This window comes from Macrobrachium nipponense, chromosome 22 (assembly GCF_015104395.2).
Source record: "Macrobrachium nipponense isolate FS-2020 chromosome 22, ASM1510439v2, whole genome shotgun sequence".
Lineage (NCBI taxonomy): Eukaryota > Metazoa > Arthropoda > Malacostraca > Decapoda > Palaemonidae > Macrobrachium > Macrobrachium nipponense.
In genome coordinates, this window is record NC_087213.1 from 75,781,818 (window position 1) to 75,800,815 (window position 18,998).

Genomic DNA, 18,998 nt, shown 5'->3' on the forward strand with positions numbered 1-18,998 from the left:
TTTATTCCGAAAGTTGCAAACATGCCAGTACTGGCTTTCACCTATGCTAATGGTTGCAGACAGAAACGAAATAATGAAAATAAAATGTTCTCGTATTTCAGGGATCTAAAACACATTAACTTACAAAAATATTAACGAACTTTTCAGTTTTAAGTGTAGGTGTGACAAATTTATAATTAAATACTAATGAAAATTATTAGGGAACAACTGACAACAAAAAATATCATCAACACAGCAAACTATACCGCGACACCAAAGAAAAACTATTAGTTATCAGGTATCTAATTTGCAATAGCATAATTTAGCGGATAGTGAATAATTGAAGAAGCAAGAATAAAAATCTATATATAGTTATAATCGAATAAAAGGGGTGTAAATGTGAAAACAATATCTTCGAGTGACTAATCCATACTGTTCATCAAATATACTTCAAAGACGATGACATATTTTTGAAGACACTCAGTCTTAAAGGATTTGAGTTTTGAACGTTTGGGGGGAACGTCCCAGTCTCGAAGGTTTCAGAAAGTAACCAACTAATCTCAAGGTCGTCCATCTGTGGTCGCCGGTTAACTTATTAGTCAAACCAAGAAAGATACAAGTTTCTGAAAGCATCCAATCGCAAAGCATTTGCCTATGAATTTTTTTGGGAAACAAACATATTACAATAAGGCGCAGAATCCTGAAATGCTTTAGAAAGTACCCAACCAATCATAAGGCATCAAACTAAACTCCAAAGAAACACAGGATCTCTTGTTCAGTAACACCTCGCACGTCAGGGCTACACTAACACTCATGAACTCAGGAGAGATGGCGATGGGAGATACTGGTCGAGTTCGCTTGTCCTCATGATGGAGCTGTCTTTGGCGTAGAATAAAATATTAGTCTGACTTTTGTCTCGAAGGAACGCTAAGGTAAAATCCATTATGGCATGGCAACATGCATCAGTCTCAGTTAAAGATTAGGTCTATAAAACTCTGGCATTAAATTCTTCGCCAAAGGGTTATTTGATGCTGATCTTAATACTTTTTGATGATTTTTTCCTTTAGTAAATCAAGACTGATTAGACCTGATAAGCATGGTCTGATAATACACAGCCAAAAGCATTCCCACAACTCGCAAAATGAAATAAAGCAAAACTATAAAAATACAAACAGCAAATAATTACCACTTCTTTACATCAGACACTATATACTAGCATGTGTATGCAACTGTAACCTGATTAAACAAAAAATAATATATAAGAATAATATCTGAAAATTGAATTATAAGGCTTCATATTTCCATAACTTTCTGTAGAATGTCAATATGTTCCAGAAAGCCAAAATCATTTGAAGCGTAAGGTAAAGAATTTAACCACAATTGCAAAAGCTTATTTAGTAAGATTTACTTATTCACAAAATTGAAAGAATGAGAATGCTGAGGGGCACAACAGGCGATTAGATTATCAGAATGAAATGTAGACTTAGCAGACCAGAGTCTTACAAATAATGGATATCTAAAAAAACAACATTCTAAAAGCATATATACAGAGACAAACCCCGCCCCACAACTTCCATTTTCTTAAGGTAACGTAATATGACTATCCAATTTATTCATCAAGAAAACGAACGTCTGTCTTTTTAACAACTTCGTATGCCAAGGGGGCAGCATTTGGCGCCAATCTCTTGGCATTATAGTGCGATGGCCCATTAACCGAGTCCCTCTTAAGCCTCCGGAATCTCTCTCTCTCTCTCTCTCTCTCTCTCTCTCTCTCTCTCTCTCTCTCTCGCCTCTCTCTCTCTCTCTCTCTCTCTCTGTGCGCGCGCGCGCGTGTGTGTGTTCTATCAATTATTCTACTAAAAACTACCATTATGTTTTTACTTTCATTCCAAAGGCTATGTAAACATTTTTGCAAATTTCTCTCTCTCTCTCTCTCTCTCTCTCTCTCTCTCTCTCTCTCGTGTTTTCTTCGTGTTGACAGCAGATGGAGAACTTAAGGAAAGGACAGAATAACATTTTTAAAATAAAACCAGATGAATAGACAGTTTCTTAAGACGAAAAAATCTTGAACAACATTCAGAACGAAAGTTCTACTTTCTTGGCTGTTCCCAATGTTGTTCAAGATTTTTTCGTCTTAAGAAATTGTCTATTCATCTCGTTTTATTTTAAAAATGTTATTCTGTCCTTTCCTTAAGTTTTCCATCTGCTGTCAACACGAAGAAAACACGAGAGAGAGAGAGAGAGAGAGAGAGAGAGAGAGAGAGAAATTTGCTTCATCACGATATATATATATAAGACGTGATTCTGTGTATAAATAAAGGTAATGCCACGGAGGAAAATGAAAAACGTAAACTGCCAGTTCACGTTTGTCATTTTCCTCCGGGCATTACCTTTATACACACACACACACACACACACACACACACACACATATATATATATATATATATATATATATATATATATATATATATATATGTATATATATATATATATATATATATATATATATATATATATATTAGTAAATTTTTATAATTACTTGGAAAATACGATTTCATGAGACAATAAGTCTGAGGTAAGGCTTTTATTCATTTTTCATTTTACCGACATAAATAAATTGTCAGGCAAAAAAATCTAAAAATTAAATTAAAAACTATAAAATTTGTCAACATCTAAACACAATACCCTTCATATTAAGTGAAAAAGGCCTACGACTATGAAATACAGTACGCACACAACTGTTCTGAAGCGAAAACAGAAAATTACTTCAACTATATCACTGAAGCAAGGGTTTACGCTTTGCATGTGCTTATTTCTATGTACGTAAATAAGCAAGTATGTAACGATAAAAAAACCGACAGATGATCAAAAATCTAAAGGTCTCTACATTAATGGACATAATTATCTTTATTTTCTTAGAAAGGAAAGGCGAGTTGGTATATTTGTGAGCACCAGCAGAGTTTTAATTAACTTTGGTCCCGTCAGCCGTGACAAGTCTTCACATAATATACCAAACTAAAACCTTTACAACATTAACGAAAATAACTAAATTTGGGAAAAGAAAAATCTTATATATATATATAATCAAGGGATGACTGTACAACACCATAAAATTTTCAGGAAATTTTCCTTTACGATTTGCAATCTAAGTTATGAAAGTGCTTAACAAAACAGAGAATAGTAAAGGATGAAGATGACATTTGATTAAAGATGCTGGGAGAGAGAGAGAGAGAGAGAGAGAGAGAGAGAGAGAGAGAGAGAGAGAGAGAGAGAGAGAGAGAGAGAGAAACAAATCCGAAGAATACTTGCAAGTGCAAACCGATGGCCTGGAACCCCATCTATCGGGTGTTTAATAATTTGTTCCGGATCATTAAGTATGGAATATGTGTTGTGATGCCTCCCTCCCTCCCTTGCTTTGCGGCCCCCTACCAACAACGACCCACCCTTCCCTCAGCCTCAGTTGAAAGATGAATTCAGTCGTTTTCCATGAGGTGACCCAACGTGACCTGACGTTGCAAGAAATGAAATCTTTAATGCGTAATGGAGAATAATGGATAATTAAGGAGAAGAGCTCGACACTTCTTCGCTTCAGGTCTGGAGCAAATAAAAACGGAGAGGAGAGACGAACGAGAATCCCTGGATAAACAAAATGCTAATTCGTGAAGATAAATCGAACAAACGGAAAAAATGCAAAGAGACAAAAAGACTATATCGATGACATCTCTTTCAAAATGTTCTAAGTGACTGCTTCAACGAGAGAACTTTTAATTCTTAATCCAATAAAACAGGGATACAAATAATTTAGGGGAGAGTTACAATCTAAACCAATAGGGAAATTGAGAATGCTACCGAACGGAAGAGAACGAGATATCATCCGGAAACTAGACAGAGGATGGTTGGAGCAATCATTTTTAACAAATAAAAACAATAAAATGGAAGGGATGAAACAAATAAATTCCATTAAAACCAGTAAACTGAATACGATAAAAAAAACATTACAAACGCTTCAGTATAAAAAAAGGAAAAAAAAGGGAGTACTAGTGTATAATTACACTAACCTAAAATATATCATTAAAATGATGAGAGTAACAAATCATGAAATGATGTCAAAGTGGTTCTATCACTGCAAGAAAGCAAAGGGGAATAAAACCTGGTAGAGACGAAAAAAAAAAAAGAAGGAAGTGGCAAAAAGGGCAAATAAAAATAGCAGTAGTGGTGATCGAAGGCAAACGAGCAGGACGCAGGTCTGATTATAGAGGGGGAGAAAGTAGTCATGGATAATTAAGGGAAGATGAGGACATGGGTGATGACGAGGAGATAATAGAAAGTGATGACAGCCGACGCGTATGATTACACGACGATCGAGGAGAATGATGATCAGGATGATCATTTGACACTGATGGCCGGGGCAGGGAAAATAGACGCCGATAATTAGGAGGCACAGCAGACACTGATGGTTTGGGCTAAGAATCAAAATTGGTTGATTATTGTTGCAGAGAGAGAGAGAGAGAGAGAGAGAGAGAGAGAGAGAGAGAGAGAGAGAGAGACTAATAATCCCATGGAGAAACGAGAGCGAACTGGAATTAACTGTGCCAGGAACTACGCATGTTCATTCATTAGCCATTTTTAGACATTTAACTAATTGAACAGTTGACACAAGTGTAGAAAGGCGAGGAATTCCAAAACCATATAGTTACATTCTCATGTGACAATCGGGTTGCTTAATCGCGAATATCTCCTGTTCCAGATTTCCAACACGCCCTCAACTTAAAAATTGTATTCCCAAGTATTAAAATATTTTAATACTAAAGTACACACACACACACACACACACACACACACACACACACATATATATATATATATATATATATATATATATATATATATATATGTGTGTGTGTGTGTGTGTGTGTGTGTGTGTACTGCACCTTAAATTTGAGATACTAGTATATATATATATATATATATATATATATATATATATATATATATATATCCTTACGAAAATCTTAAAACCGAAGTGCAATTTCTAAGTAACTACTCCTTTACTCAAGAAAAAAGGCATTTCGGATTATCTGGAAGCAGAACTGGGTCGTTATCAAATGCGTCCGGGATACACTTCGGGTCTCTGGCCATCCAGGTGAGGTTCATAACCACTGGACCTCCAGAGACTAATGCCGAGAGTGTGCGTGTATGTGGGAAAATAATAACTGGAATCTCAAGATGAAAGAAATATTCTAGAACATAAAATTTTCCACGTTAAATAGCCTTTCAGTCTCTCACAATAAAAGGCGAGTCGCAAGTAATAACATTAAGGTAATTTAAAAGTTGTTAAGTGAGACCAATGACAGTGCATATGTGTCTAGACTGAAAGCTCTCTTCTTAAGTGCTTATTATTTCTCTTCTTTTGGAGAGTTTCCATTAACATTAATAATAATTACATCATGCGAAAGACCACCCTTACTTACTTATAAAAGATACCGCATGATTTCCCTTTGTCAGTATACTGGCTAGGTATTATTATGCCATAATGAACCTCATTTCTGAAGCACCAACTTCCATTAGTATCAAGAGACTTCCGTTTAAATAGTACAGAATGGTTTCAAGAAAATGATATGAGGAGTAGATCTTCATTACCAGATCTTTCACACAATAATACCAATGGAGTCCTAAAGACTTTGTGCCATTTCAATGGAATCCGTACGATCTCTTAGTTCAAAGAGATCGATCATTAGGAAGATCTGCCATGCCCTGAAGAACAAATATAGGACCACCCTGACTCTCTCTAAAAGCAAATTTATATTATTTTTTCTTTAACGTGGTCTTTACAACAGTCTGTACAACAGTCGTATGCCACTTACCTAACGTTACACTGGCAATCACTTTTAGGATACTATCAAGATGGAGTTACACTAGGGGTTTCTTTCTCTCTGTCACTCTCTTTAACACACACAATACAATACACACACACACACACACACACACATATATATATATATATATATAGAATTCGGGTAGAAAAATTAGGGTTATATATACATATATATGTACATACACACACACACACTCACACACACACACACCACACACACACACTATATATATATATATATATATATATATATATATTATATATATATATGTGTGTGTGTGTGTGTGTGTGTGAGTGTGTGTGTGTATGTACATATATATGTATATATAACCCTAATTTTTCTACCCGAATTCTAGTTAGAATCAGCATGATTTACAATCATGGTTCATTGACCTTCCTAAAAATAATTGTGTTCAATGAAAAGCTTCTTAACAAAATTCGCCTTTTCTTTTTTTCTTTTTTTTTAACGAACTTTTGCGAAGCCGAGTCGATAGGGGTACCAGGTGAGATGGTTTAAACGCTTAAGTATTAACTCTACCAGACAATTCAACGAATGAGAATGTAATTTTCCTATGTGCGTTTTTTCAAGCATGCTGACGGACCTTATGGAAAACTAAAGTCCAAGTAATGAAACAAGTCTACAAACAATAATGATGTAGTACGTTATTCTTAAAAGGTGCACAAACTGTCTTTAATATGAAAACATTACGCATTAATACTGTCGTTTCTGCAAATATACAATATTCATATGGACAAACGTCCTTCAAAGCATTTCACTTAAGTGTCATGGTATGACTCAGTCCCGGTAGTTCTTCTTAACCGAATTCTGCTTGATCTTCGCCGTTCCTCGACATCCCTGAGCCACACGGTAATCCCTCTCATCGAAGTAAGCTTTACTGCATACAGTTTTATCTCGACCCCACTTCAGTTAAATGTTAACTTTATATACGTGAGTGTGACATTTAATTTGATATCATGAACTTCATTCAAGAGGCATAATTTTCGGGAAGTACATGTTAAACATGTATTTTTAGTTAAAAATTAAATGCAAGAATGACTCTGCATGGGTATAGAGTATCATTTTTAAAAAAATATTTCTTGTGACAATAATATACACCAAGTGATATTTTTAGAAGTTTCAAAAACTTCTTTGGATATCCACAGAACATTTGTGCGGATGAGATAAAAAAAAATACTCGAAAAATAATAAATTAAGAAATTTCAGCTAAGTGTAAATAAGAATTTTAACGGTTTATGTGTTTCGTCTCTTGACTTTGCAAGAATTTCTATTTCACAACAAGTTCAGTTTTACTATGGCACGAATTGACCGAGAAAACACTGTTTTTCTTCATTATCTGTATTTTGCTACACTTCTCGTGGCTCTACCTTAGTTCTCTTCCTTCATATGAAAATCATAAATTGTAGTAGTCGTCATCATCACCATCATCATCATCATCCTCATCATTATTTTAATTATCGCCATTATCATCAATCTCTCGTGATATCAGAATGGCTGAAATAATAATAATAATAATAATAATAATAATAATAATAATAATAATAATAAATTTGGTAAAATCAATGAGATTATATGTAAGAGTAACACATAATGTGTGCGTGTGTGTGGAAAACGTAACACTGAAATTTCAACCATCGCATCCAATGTGCGACTTTGTAATTTTTTTATCTCAAATTTTACGAAGCAGCATCATGAGTACCTTTTGGTTTATAAATTTTAGGTATGATTCCTGAACTGACATAAAAATGACGAATCAAAGCCAACAAATTAATCATAGCATCAAGTTTTAAACTCTCAAAAGGTAGGCGGAGGACGAGTGGCCACTCATTAGTGACTATCTTCTACAAATCGCTCATCGGCCGGAATTATATTTAATTATATAACAATACCTGTTTATAATTACCACATATGGAAACTTCAGTATTTTCCTACGAAAATAAATATCATGTATTACGTAAAGATCACAAAAGGGGGTAATTTTTTTTATATGAAGAAACAAAAAAAATTCTTTTGAAAACGTGTATTTAGTAATAACATCTAAACAGTTTACATGTAAAAAAATCAATAAATTTTATCCCTTACTTCCCTAAGGAATAAAAAAAAAGAAAAAGAGATAAGTACGACTGGTATATAAAGCGCATGAATGAATTGTTTCCCGAAATACGAGTGAGTGTATGCTAGAAAGCACAAAAAGTTACCCAACACTTTGTATGTAAACCATCACCAATTTTATACATTTAATATTAAAGTTATCTTAAAGCAATTACTCTCATGTGCCTCACTAAATACAAGTCACCCGTCAAAATTTTCGTTTTCAACAGACTAGGTACGCCGAATTACGCTGAACATCCTGAAAGTATCAAAATCACATACTAGCCATCCCTTTTCCCTTATGTTGCAGAGCAGAATAGCATTACAACAACAAATACAGGTCTTTTTTTTTCAAACCGTGTTTTTAATTCTTTTTCTTTCAAACCGTGTTGAAATAATTATCTATGAAGCAAACCAGAGTTTATAACGCCATTAAATTACGGATTATCTCAATTTTTGACTAAAGAAATGATGAATAAATATTCAATATTCGGCCGTAAAAACGGTATTCACACACAAGCACGCACCATGTTTACAAAAGTTAATTGTGAATTTCGAATGCGACTGAATAAAAAAAAAAATGATGAAGCTGTATGATAAACAAGAGTATTTCTAAATGCTGTAATTTGTCTTTACAAAGTGAATTGAGGACGATAGGTTAACATGAATATGAACGGTTGTGAGGAGGTTGTTGCCGAGGCAATCCTTAAAAAATCTGACAGTTACAGAGCCATGGTTTAAATAAACTTAAACCTTTGCTACATGAGGATGATTGGATAATAATTTGACAAAACGCAGTCGCATTCTTCAGGAAAATATCTTTACAGATTTTCGTACAATGCGTAGATGAGAAAATTTGAATTCATACTGTGGGCCCATCTTGACTTTGAGTGCCATGAACTGAACGTACTTGAATCTTCACTACAGTCTACAGAAGTTTTTTAAATAGCTCCTTCAATTTCAGTATTCCTTAACTTTATCTTTTTAGCAAGAACTACTAGAACAAGCTTGAGTTCCCTTTACCCAAGGAGACTTAGTACTAAGTTAGGTTGAAATTGGTCCAGTACTTCGGGGGAAGTTCAAAATAAGGAAGATTTACCTGCCCAAGACATACATAAACAACCGACTTATAAACTTTGATCATAAAAGTTCACCTCTTTTAAACTGTTGAGCCAAATGCTCAGGGCAAATGTAGTGGGAGAGGTACTAGAACGACAAAGTGCAGGCAATCTACATATAAAGATGAATGGTACAGCGAGTTTAAAGGGAATCACTACTATATATGTGTGTGTGTGTTGACTGTATACATCGTGTACAAACCTAAATATATACTGATTACTATTTTTAAATGCTAATAATTGAAATAAAATCGAAAAGTAAATAATATTTCCGATCACTCTCGATATGGGAACCATGACAAAAAAAATCTTTGTACAAATATCAATCAGAGTAACAAACAACATACTCAATAAGAAATTCATCCCTAAAAGATGACAGGAGGAGGAGGAGGAGGAGGAGGAGGAGGAGGAGGAGGAGGAGGAGGAGGAGGAGGAGGAGTGAGTGAGTGAGTGAGAAAGATGCCTGTAGCCTTGCTTAGGAATGTTGCAACTTTGCCATTTGAGGAGATCTCCCGGTGAAGGTCTTCTTTCCCCCCGCCGACCACCAACCCCTCCCCCTTTCTACTCGTCATCATTCCCTTCATTTTTTTTTTTTCCGCTGCTTCCTCGTCTGCAGCTTCCCTTTCTCCTCCTCCTCTTCCTTTTACACTACTTTCTTGTCTAGTCTTGTCTAGACTCAGAGCCTCTGCCTTCCCACGCTTTTACATTCCTCGATTACGACGTCTCGTGTCATTCATCAAATCCAGCTCATTCCTTTTTCATCCGTTAGCAAATCATATTCTCTCTCTCTCTCTCTCTCTCTCTCTCTCTCTCTCTCTCTCTCTCTCTTCCCCCCCCCCCTAAAAATCTTAATTCTAAAAGAACATTATCACTACGACTTTCAAATATTAACGAAAAGGGCACTATAGTGTGTGTGTGTGTGCGTGTATATATATATATATATATCATATATATATATATATATATATATATATATATATATATATATATAATATACATATATGTATTTTATCATTATATACACACATATATGTGTATATATACGAAAAAGATAAATCACAACATCAGTTAGTGAGAAAGTATTATTATCATTATATTATTATCACTATAGTAGTAGTAGTAGTAGTAGTAGTAGTAGTAGTAGTAGTAGTAGCAGCCATTCAATGGGTGGAAAATTTTAAAAATGAATTAGTTTTTCTGAATCTATTTCCTAATTTCCTTGTATACTCACAGAAAAAAAGAAAAATAACATAACTGTCGGAGTGAATAGCCGGACAAATGATCATCGAAGAAAAGAAGAGAGAGAGAGAGAGAGAGAGAGAGAGAGAGAGAGAGAGAGAGAGAGAGAGAGAGAGAGAGCACTTGTGTTTTTACTGAAGAATACTTAATCCCACCAGTATCCGTTTACCATGTATCGAAACCATTATCATCTCTCCCCTCCTGCTTAACGGACATGAGAGAGAGAGAGAGAGAAAGAGAGAGAAACTGGATAAAAAGAAACGGCCAAACAAATGCTTCCCCTGACCCTTGTGGCCCCTCGACCCATTCATTTGGCCCTCAAATACTCTGGAGGGAATCGGCTCTTGGGCGGAAGTCCTTCAGTGGAGGTCAGGCAAGGGCCAAAAACTCCCTTTTAGACATAGTTAAGGTGTTCCTGGAAGCGACCAAGATTGTAAGCAAACCTTTATTACCGTGGGAGCCAAAATCTGACAACTGCCATTTAAAAATTCTCTCTCTCTCTCTCTCTCTCTCTCTCTCTCTCTCTCTCTCTCTCTCTTCTGAGGAAACACGTTACATTTCTCTAGAAAAACAGTAAGAGGTCTTGAATGCTACAAAACGTAAGGCTTAGTGATGACATATCATTCATTATCTCTCTCTCTCTCTCTCTCTCTCTCTCTCTCTCTCTCTCTCTCTCTCTCTCTCTCATCCTGAGTATGTACTCGTTTTTATGCTGACCTCTATACTAAACAGGATACGCTATACTATATCCTGGTAGAAATCACCCTGTGACATTTAGAAGATAAGAGAAAAACAACCACCGTAATACCAGATCCGTTACACTTACGCTCATGTTTTTTTCAAATAATGGATTATTAACTAAAAATTCATACGAAATTTCCCAGGCTTATGAGTTCAGCTGAATATTAAATGCTCAATTACCTGGGTTGTTCATAAGAAAGAATTTCCTCCAGTTGCGGAATCCCGTTGATGCTGTTTAAGGGAATCTCTTTTACACTCGAATATTAATTACTGCAACTTAAAATAGAATACCTTCTCATGTAGACTTTCCGATAGTCTACCCTTTATCATATCTTTTACAAATGAGATTATGATGACACTTAGAAGCATCTTCTCAATACTTCAATTAAACGCATTGCATAAACTGCTTCTTTAAAAATTACCTGCAATTATCCACTTCCTGTCATCCTGATCATAAAATTTCAACAGCCACATCCTTCCCTGTTTGTCATGATATTCAATTTTCGTGAAATAAAATAATAAAGAACACTCGCTGGCATAAATGTCATTTTTATTATTAGTAATAACAACATGACGACGATACCAATACGACAACCGAGGTCATATAATAAATGAAAATGCGACAAAAGATAAGGAGAGGATGTCAGGTCTGTTTAGCTTATAGATAATTAAACAACCATTTGGGATAAAATGGAAAAGTTCTCGTAATTATTAATCATGTTAAAAGTTTTCCTTAATGTAAAACGCAAAGTATAGCGAAGACTTTACAGAAATGCTCAGAGAGTTAATAAACAAGTATAACAAATAAAGGTGCAGAAAAATTAATAAGAGATAACAACGCGGGTAGTGACTGCAATAGGAACAGCCCAGTTACCAAAATAACAGCAATAATAATAAAACCAAAGGGCCAATGCAAGCAAAAACAATGACACTAACTCCGGTGACAGCCTTATTAAATCATGACAAAATCACCTGGCAACGAGCGAGCCATGTTCATCCTGAATGATAATCGTTTTGCCCTTGACCAGTCGACCAAAAGGAAGAAGGAAAGGAAGAAGAAAAAAATCAGTTAATGCGACAGAAGGCCAGATACACAAGTTGCCATTGAACGTTGCACACCATAGCCATCTGCAGCGTGACAATACAAAGAGATTACCGCACGCAACAACAATAAGTGCTACGTGTGACACTATTAACACTACCTACTGAGAATTCATGAGATTTTACGAGGGAATAGTAACACAAATACCACTGAAGCGCCAAACAACGAACTTCCAAATAAAAGCAAGATAACCATACAGAATACGCGTACAGCGTACATACAAATTACAAACATTTATATATATATATATATATTATATATATATATTATATATATATATATATATATATATATATATATATATTTCAGTTGTATTCCACATAGGAAAATGAAAAAAGGTATATCTCAAAAAATGCCCAACAGTTTCGTCCTCCAATGGACCTCTTCTTGGAGCGTTAATAAACGCTCCAAGAAGAGGTCCATTGGAGGACGAAACTGTTTGGGCATTTTCTGAGATATACCTTTTTTCATTTTCCTATGTGGAATACAACTGAATTACTATATCTTCGTGCCTAAGAAGATTACCAGTACTATATATATATATATATATATATATATATATATATATATATAATACTATATTATATATATATATATATATATATATATATATATACGCACAATATTCAGGCATTTCCCATTAGAGGTGGTACTTGTAGTGACAAAAAGCCAAAACGATGGCCACTTCCACATTTACACTTTAAATGCAGAGCCGCAGATGAACCCATATTCAGAAAACGCTCACGGCAGTAATTTCCAGTTTCATACTATTCACAGATGACCCACCAACAGCCTATCAACTCCTCACATACACTGTGCCATTCGTCTCTTTCTGCGAATCTTATATATATATATATATATATATATATATATATATATATATATATATATATATATACATATTATATATATACTCATATATATTATATATATATATTATATATATATTATATATATATATGCATGTGTATGTGCGGTTGTACGTGTGAGGGTGTGTATTGAATGCACATGTATGCATTAGTGTGTGACAAAACACAAAGCTGAAAATAAGCGCAATGCTGTGATAGAACGATATAGTTTGGTTTCTTGGAAAAGATGAAGAAAAATGGGTTGGCGAAAATACTGTATATATTTAGGAAGCTTTGGGAGGAAGAGCAAGCAAGAGACTGAGAAAGCGCTACATAGAGAGATATCCGAGGTAGTTCTGAAACGAAAGAGGTCCATATATCCGTGAAGAGCGTGATCGAGTTCTTGATAAAGGTAAAGGTTCATATCACAAGAGTGAAATGGGGGTTGGATAGCAAGTTTTCCCTGTAGGATAATGATATTATTATATATTATATAATATATAGATATATATATATATATATATATATATATATATATATATATATATATACACATGTACTTATCTGGTGGGTGGGTGGATGTGTATGCACAGTTTATTACACATTTTCTCGCTGAGAAAGAATGCTTGCTCACTCGCTCCTGTTTTTCTTGTAAAACAGAACAGGGCAAGCTAAGCTTTTCTATCAAGTGCTGTTTGGAGATAACCAATCAATATTATTTCTTAAATACCATTCAGGCTCAGTTTTTTGTATCTAGTTTTATTAAACAAACTTGATTTTTGTTTCTTCATCTATTTGAAGATTCCCGAGACTTTCTACGTGCTTTGTCAGAGTTTCACTGTAGTAAAGAAATTGTATTACTAATTCTATTTATTTCGTAAAGTTCGTTGTTTATAAGGATGGTTCATCTTAATTTCGCTTTCTTCATCTGTTAACGTTTGTAAGTTTTCGTAGCGCTAGAGACACCTGACTCGATTGGCTTATTTATCAATAAAATCAATAATTAAATCTTATACTGACTTTCATAAAATTAAGGTATTATAGTGAGGTAAAAATAAATAGCTGACATATAATCTCAAAGCAAAAATACGAACAGCAAATATTAAATTTTAAAAAAATCAACAGCCTGTCAGATCTGCTTTAATTTAGAGACCGTTTGAACCGTTACCTCAACAAGTCCTTTTCGATCTTTTTCCCGAAAAAAAAAAATGAAATTGGTCAAAAACTTTATAATAGGTAATCCAACAAGGATTACATTATTCTGTTTGCCAGTATCATGATGTATTTTTAAAACATGGCTGTAGAAGAGTACAGTAAGGAAGATGGAGTTAATTGTGTGTAATACAAGGATGAGACGCACCATATCAAAAGGACCATCAAACATAACCGCTGGAAGGAGAAAAGATTTGATATCACCTTATTTAAACATTCAGCAGTGAAAACTGTCTACGCTAATTATTTGCTGAAGGACCAACAGATTCCGATGTAAAAAAAAAAAAAAAAAAAAAAAAAAACTGAGGTAAGCACATGCTTATGATTCAAGAACCACAAAAAAGTTAAGTGCGATGCAATTTGAGTGGAAGAAGAAGAACTGGAAGAGGAATTAAAAGTGCCTTTGCGTTCTTTAAAGCATGTGCCGAGATTTCCTTGGGTTGTTTAAGCAGAAAATTACCTAATTAGGATCTCGTGGATTATTTAAGCAGGGAAATATCTAATCATGAAGCGAATTCCGACATGCAGATTAGACCTTTCGTCGAATTGTTTAAAGCTCTTTGGAAATTATAATGAATTCTAATTTCAGTCTCCGAGTTGTTTTCTCTGATTTTATTCCCTATCGAGGTGAGGGAGGTCAATGATGTCAGTGGTTTTATTTTTCACGATATCTCTTCACGAACACGCCGTGGCCGGGGAGAGTCCAAAAAGAAAAAGGGTATGGCAAAACTCAGCTGGCACTTGCAAGAGAGAAGAAATGACCAACAACTAGCACACGATATTTGGCAGAGGCCGTAAGATATACTTCTCAGTAAATTACGTTCTAAACGGTAAGTTTCACAGAAATACCCTCTAATTTTTCTTCTTGAACTCACTGGGTTCTCTCACATCAAACAGGTCAGGTCATACGTGATGGATTATCACAATTATTTACTGATATGTATGATTATTATTGAATGATAACAAAGATGGCGCAGTGAGTGACTTGCCATAAGTGAATTTCGATCATTTATTAACTTCTCCAACCAACTTAGTCAAAGCAAGCAAGAACCGAGTGTTTGTGTTCATCGTAACCAAGTTACCCAGCAGCAGTGAACTCAAACTTCGTTTGGATGTACGTCATCTCCAACACATTTAAGATCTTCTTCTCCTCATCAACCCCTTCAACCATGGATTTTATCAGCAAGCTGTTTGAATACATGGATAGAAAAGATGAAGAAAGAAGAAAACAAGATGAAGAAAGAAGAAAAGAAGACAATGTCAGGCATCAGGAAGAATTTAAACCATTAATTGAAGCTATGGCTGGCCCCAGGCACCCCCTACCTCAAGCAAGAGATGGTATAGGGCCCCCTACCCCAGTACCTACATCTGCAAGCGCTCTCCAAGGGCCTAATTTAGCTGTGCAAGCACCTAAGGTTACAGTAAATCTGCCTCCACCATTAACTCATGATGTCACCTACAGACAATACACAGAATGGACGCAGAGATGGAAGGATTATGCTGTTATGGTAGATTTGGATAATTTACCACAACCTAGCAGCATCTACAAGCACTGGGCATCAGTATCAAGGAATTGCGGCAGCCCCCTGAATTGCAGTTCTCCAACGCCGATGGATCACCCATGGAAGGTAAAGTTTTGGGATCAATGGAGGCTGTGATGACATATGGCAATATATCATACAAGGGGTATATTGACGTCCTTAGTTCTCTCCCAACACCCCTACTGTGTTATGATGCCCTCCGACACCTAAGGATCATTCCCTGGGACTTCCCGCGTCAAATGCAAGAGAGGAAACTGAGCAGGACTTCAGCAGGAACCAGTCAGGTGCTAACCAGCCAAGTTAACGCATCTGAACCTACATGTGTTTCTCCATCCCCTGCTACATTGTCACCGGAAGAAGCCAGGCAATACTTTCTTAAGGAATATAGCGATGTGCTAATGACAAAGGAGCAGTTTCATCAAGAAGCACAACTTAAGCCAATGACTGGGCCGCCCATGCGTATTCACCTTAAAGAGGATGCCAAGCCCTTTGCCATCTACACTCCACGGACAATACCACTAGCCTTTCAAGACGACGTAGAGACTGAGTTGGAGGCAATGGTAGCACAAGGTATCACTGAATCTGTTGGGGATCAGCCGTCCACATGGTGTCACCCCTTAGTGGTTCTGCCCAAACCTACAGGTGGTGTTCGTGTCACCACAGATTTAAGCAAGTTAAATTCAAAGGTGCAAAGGCCAGCCCATCCTTCACCATCACCATTTAGTGCAATTAGGAACATCGATCCTACTTCCAGGTATTTCTCCACCATGGATGCATTGTGTGGGTACTGGCAGATCCCACTAGCAGAGGAAGACCAAGCCCTTACAACATTCATCACGCCCTATGGTTGGTATCGCTATTGTCGTTCACCTATGGGATTCAGCGCCTCAGGAGATGCCTACTGCAGGAGAGGTAATGTTGCCCTTCAAGGCATCAAAAATTGTGTTAAGGTGGTGGATGACATTTTTGTATATGATAGGGATTATTATTCTCACTTATGCAGGGTTAACAAAGTTTTGTCACATTGTAGGACTCATGGTATTACTTTAAATGCAGAAAAGTTTATTATTGCTAGCCTTACCGTATCATTTTGTGGATACACATTATCTGAAGAGGGAATTGCAGCTGATAAGGAGAAGGTTCGAGCTACATCAGAGTTCCGAAGCCAGCAAATCTGACAGATTTAAGGTCATTCATTGGCCTTACTAACCAACTGATAGAATTTTCACTCAATCTTGCAGCTGCAGCAGATCCACTTCGACCACTAATGAGCCCCAAGAGATCCTTTACGTGGACGGCAGATCATGATGCTGCCTTTGCCAGTGTTAAAAAAGCTATCTCTCAGCCACCTGTGCTAGCTCATTTTGACCCGACGTGCCCCACCATACTGCAAATGGATGCGTCTCATTTATATGGTTTAGGATATGCCCTTCTGCAAGACCATGGGGAAGGCCATTTCTGTTTGGTCCAGTGTGGTTCACGATTTTTGGCTGATGCAGAAACTAGATGGGCCACCATTGAGTTGGAATGTTTAGCTCCAGTTTGGGCCATGACTAAATGTCGCCATTTCTTACTTGGATTACCCCATTTCACATTGGTGACTGACCATAGACCCCTGGTACCCATCTTGAATACATATACTTTGGATGCAGTAGAAAACGCACGTCTCCAACGTCTGAAAGAGAAAGTTTCACCATATATCTTCCCTGTAGTGTGGCGTAAGGGCAAGGAACATTGCATCCCTGATGCCCTCTCACGTTCCCCTGTGAGCCACCCAACATCTGAGGATATGCCAAATAGTGAAACTCATCTTTCCCTAAGGAGTGTAATAGCCAAGAACGTCGACGCAATTTCAGAGGTAAAGACATCAACTACGCAAGATCTTACCTTGGAAGAAATTCGCACCGCAGCACGTGAGGACTCCTCATACACAAGATTCCTCCAGAACGTTGCCAATGGATTCCTTAGTCACCGTTATGACCTCCACAATGACATACTACCCTATTGGAAAATAAGGGAGGAATTAATTTCATGACAGCCATCGTGGTGTGGAGGCAACTAAGCGTCAGGCTAAACAGACTGTATATTGGCCAGGTATTAATTCAGATATAGCAAATACGGTACAAGTCTGTGAGCCATGTCAGATAATGCAGCCAAGTCAACAGCAGGAGCCGTTGTTATGCAATGAGAACCCCTCTCGTCCTTTTGAATCTGTATTGGCTGATTTCTTCAGTGTTGCTGGGAAATCTTTCCTCGTGTATGTAGACAGGCTATCTGGATGGCCAGTAGTGGTAAAATTTGGTACTAATACTACAGCAGAAATAACGACACGTCACTTCAGCCACATATTCCGAGAGTTAGGTGTTCCAGTAAGGCTGATGACAGATGGTGGACCTCAGTTCACCAGCTCTGAATTCAAGAATTTTCTAGGCAGATGGGGTGTTCAACATGTGATATCCACACCCCACTATCCCCAAAGCAATGGCCATGCTGAGGCAGCTGTAAAGAAGGTCAAACATTTTATCGTAAAAGTAGCCCCTTCTGGGAATATTGCCACCGAAGACTTTGACAGAGGATTGTTGGAGATACAGAATACTCCTAACTATGCTGGCCATTCTCCAGCACAGATATTATATGGCCAAGACCTCCGATTATGTGTCCAGGCCCATGCATCATCATTCAAGCAGGAATGGCAAGTGAAAGCAGAAGAATACGACCATCGTGTAGCATCACGTTCTCTAGCAGCCAAAATACGTTATGGCAGCCATGCACACCCTTTGGCACCACTTAAGCTTGATGATAATGTCCGGATTCAAGACCCTATCTCTAAGCGATGGGATAAGACAGGCATCATAATGGGCATCGGCAAGTCGCGAGACTACTATGTGAAGTTACCCTCAGGAAAAATATTATGGCGTAACCACCGTTTCTTATACCCTATACATCTCCCTAATTCACAATTGCGGGATGAGATGCAACAATCTCCATAGAAGAAGGATGTAGCCCCTGCTACAAGTCAACAACCGCAAAGTGACACTCAACTAGGGTGTCGACTTTTACCTAGACTCCATACTCGTTCATAAAGCTCTTTGAACGCAAAGGGGAGGGGGAGGTGATGGATTATCACAATTATTTATTGATATGTATGATTATTATTATCAATAATATGTATAGGTATTTATGATACACATTTAACATAAATATTGTGTTAGGAATACGTATATGCAATT

The 18,998-nt window shown here is 36.7% G+C and overlaps 1 protein-coding gene across 1 annotated transcript; it reads left to right on the forward strand.

Moving 5' to 3' along the window:
* The first annotated feature begins 17,915 nt into the window (after positions 1-17,915).
* LOC135198322 (uncharacterized) lies at positions 17,916-18,758 on the forward strand. The gene has a single exon (XM_064225893.1). It carries the CDS (start codon positions 17,916-17,918, stop codon positions 18,756-18,758), a length of 843 nt encoding a protein of 280 aa, XP_064081963.1.
* Positions 18,759-18,998: the final 240 nt, after the last annotated feature.

Coding starts and splice junctions, on each gene's coding strand:
- LOC135198322 (XM_064225893.1), top strand. CDS start 17,916: ATGCAGCCAAGTCAACAGCAGGAGCCGTTGTTATGCAATGAGAACCCC.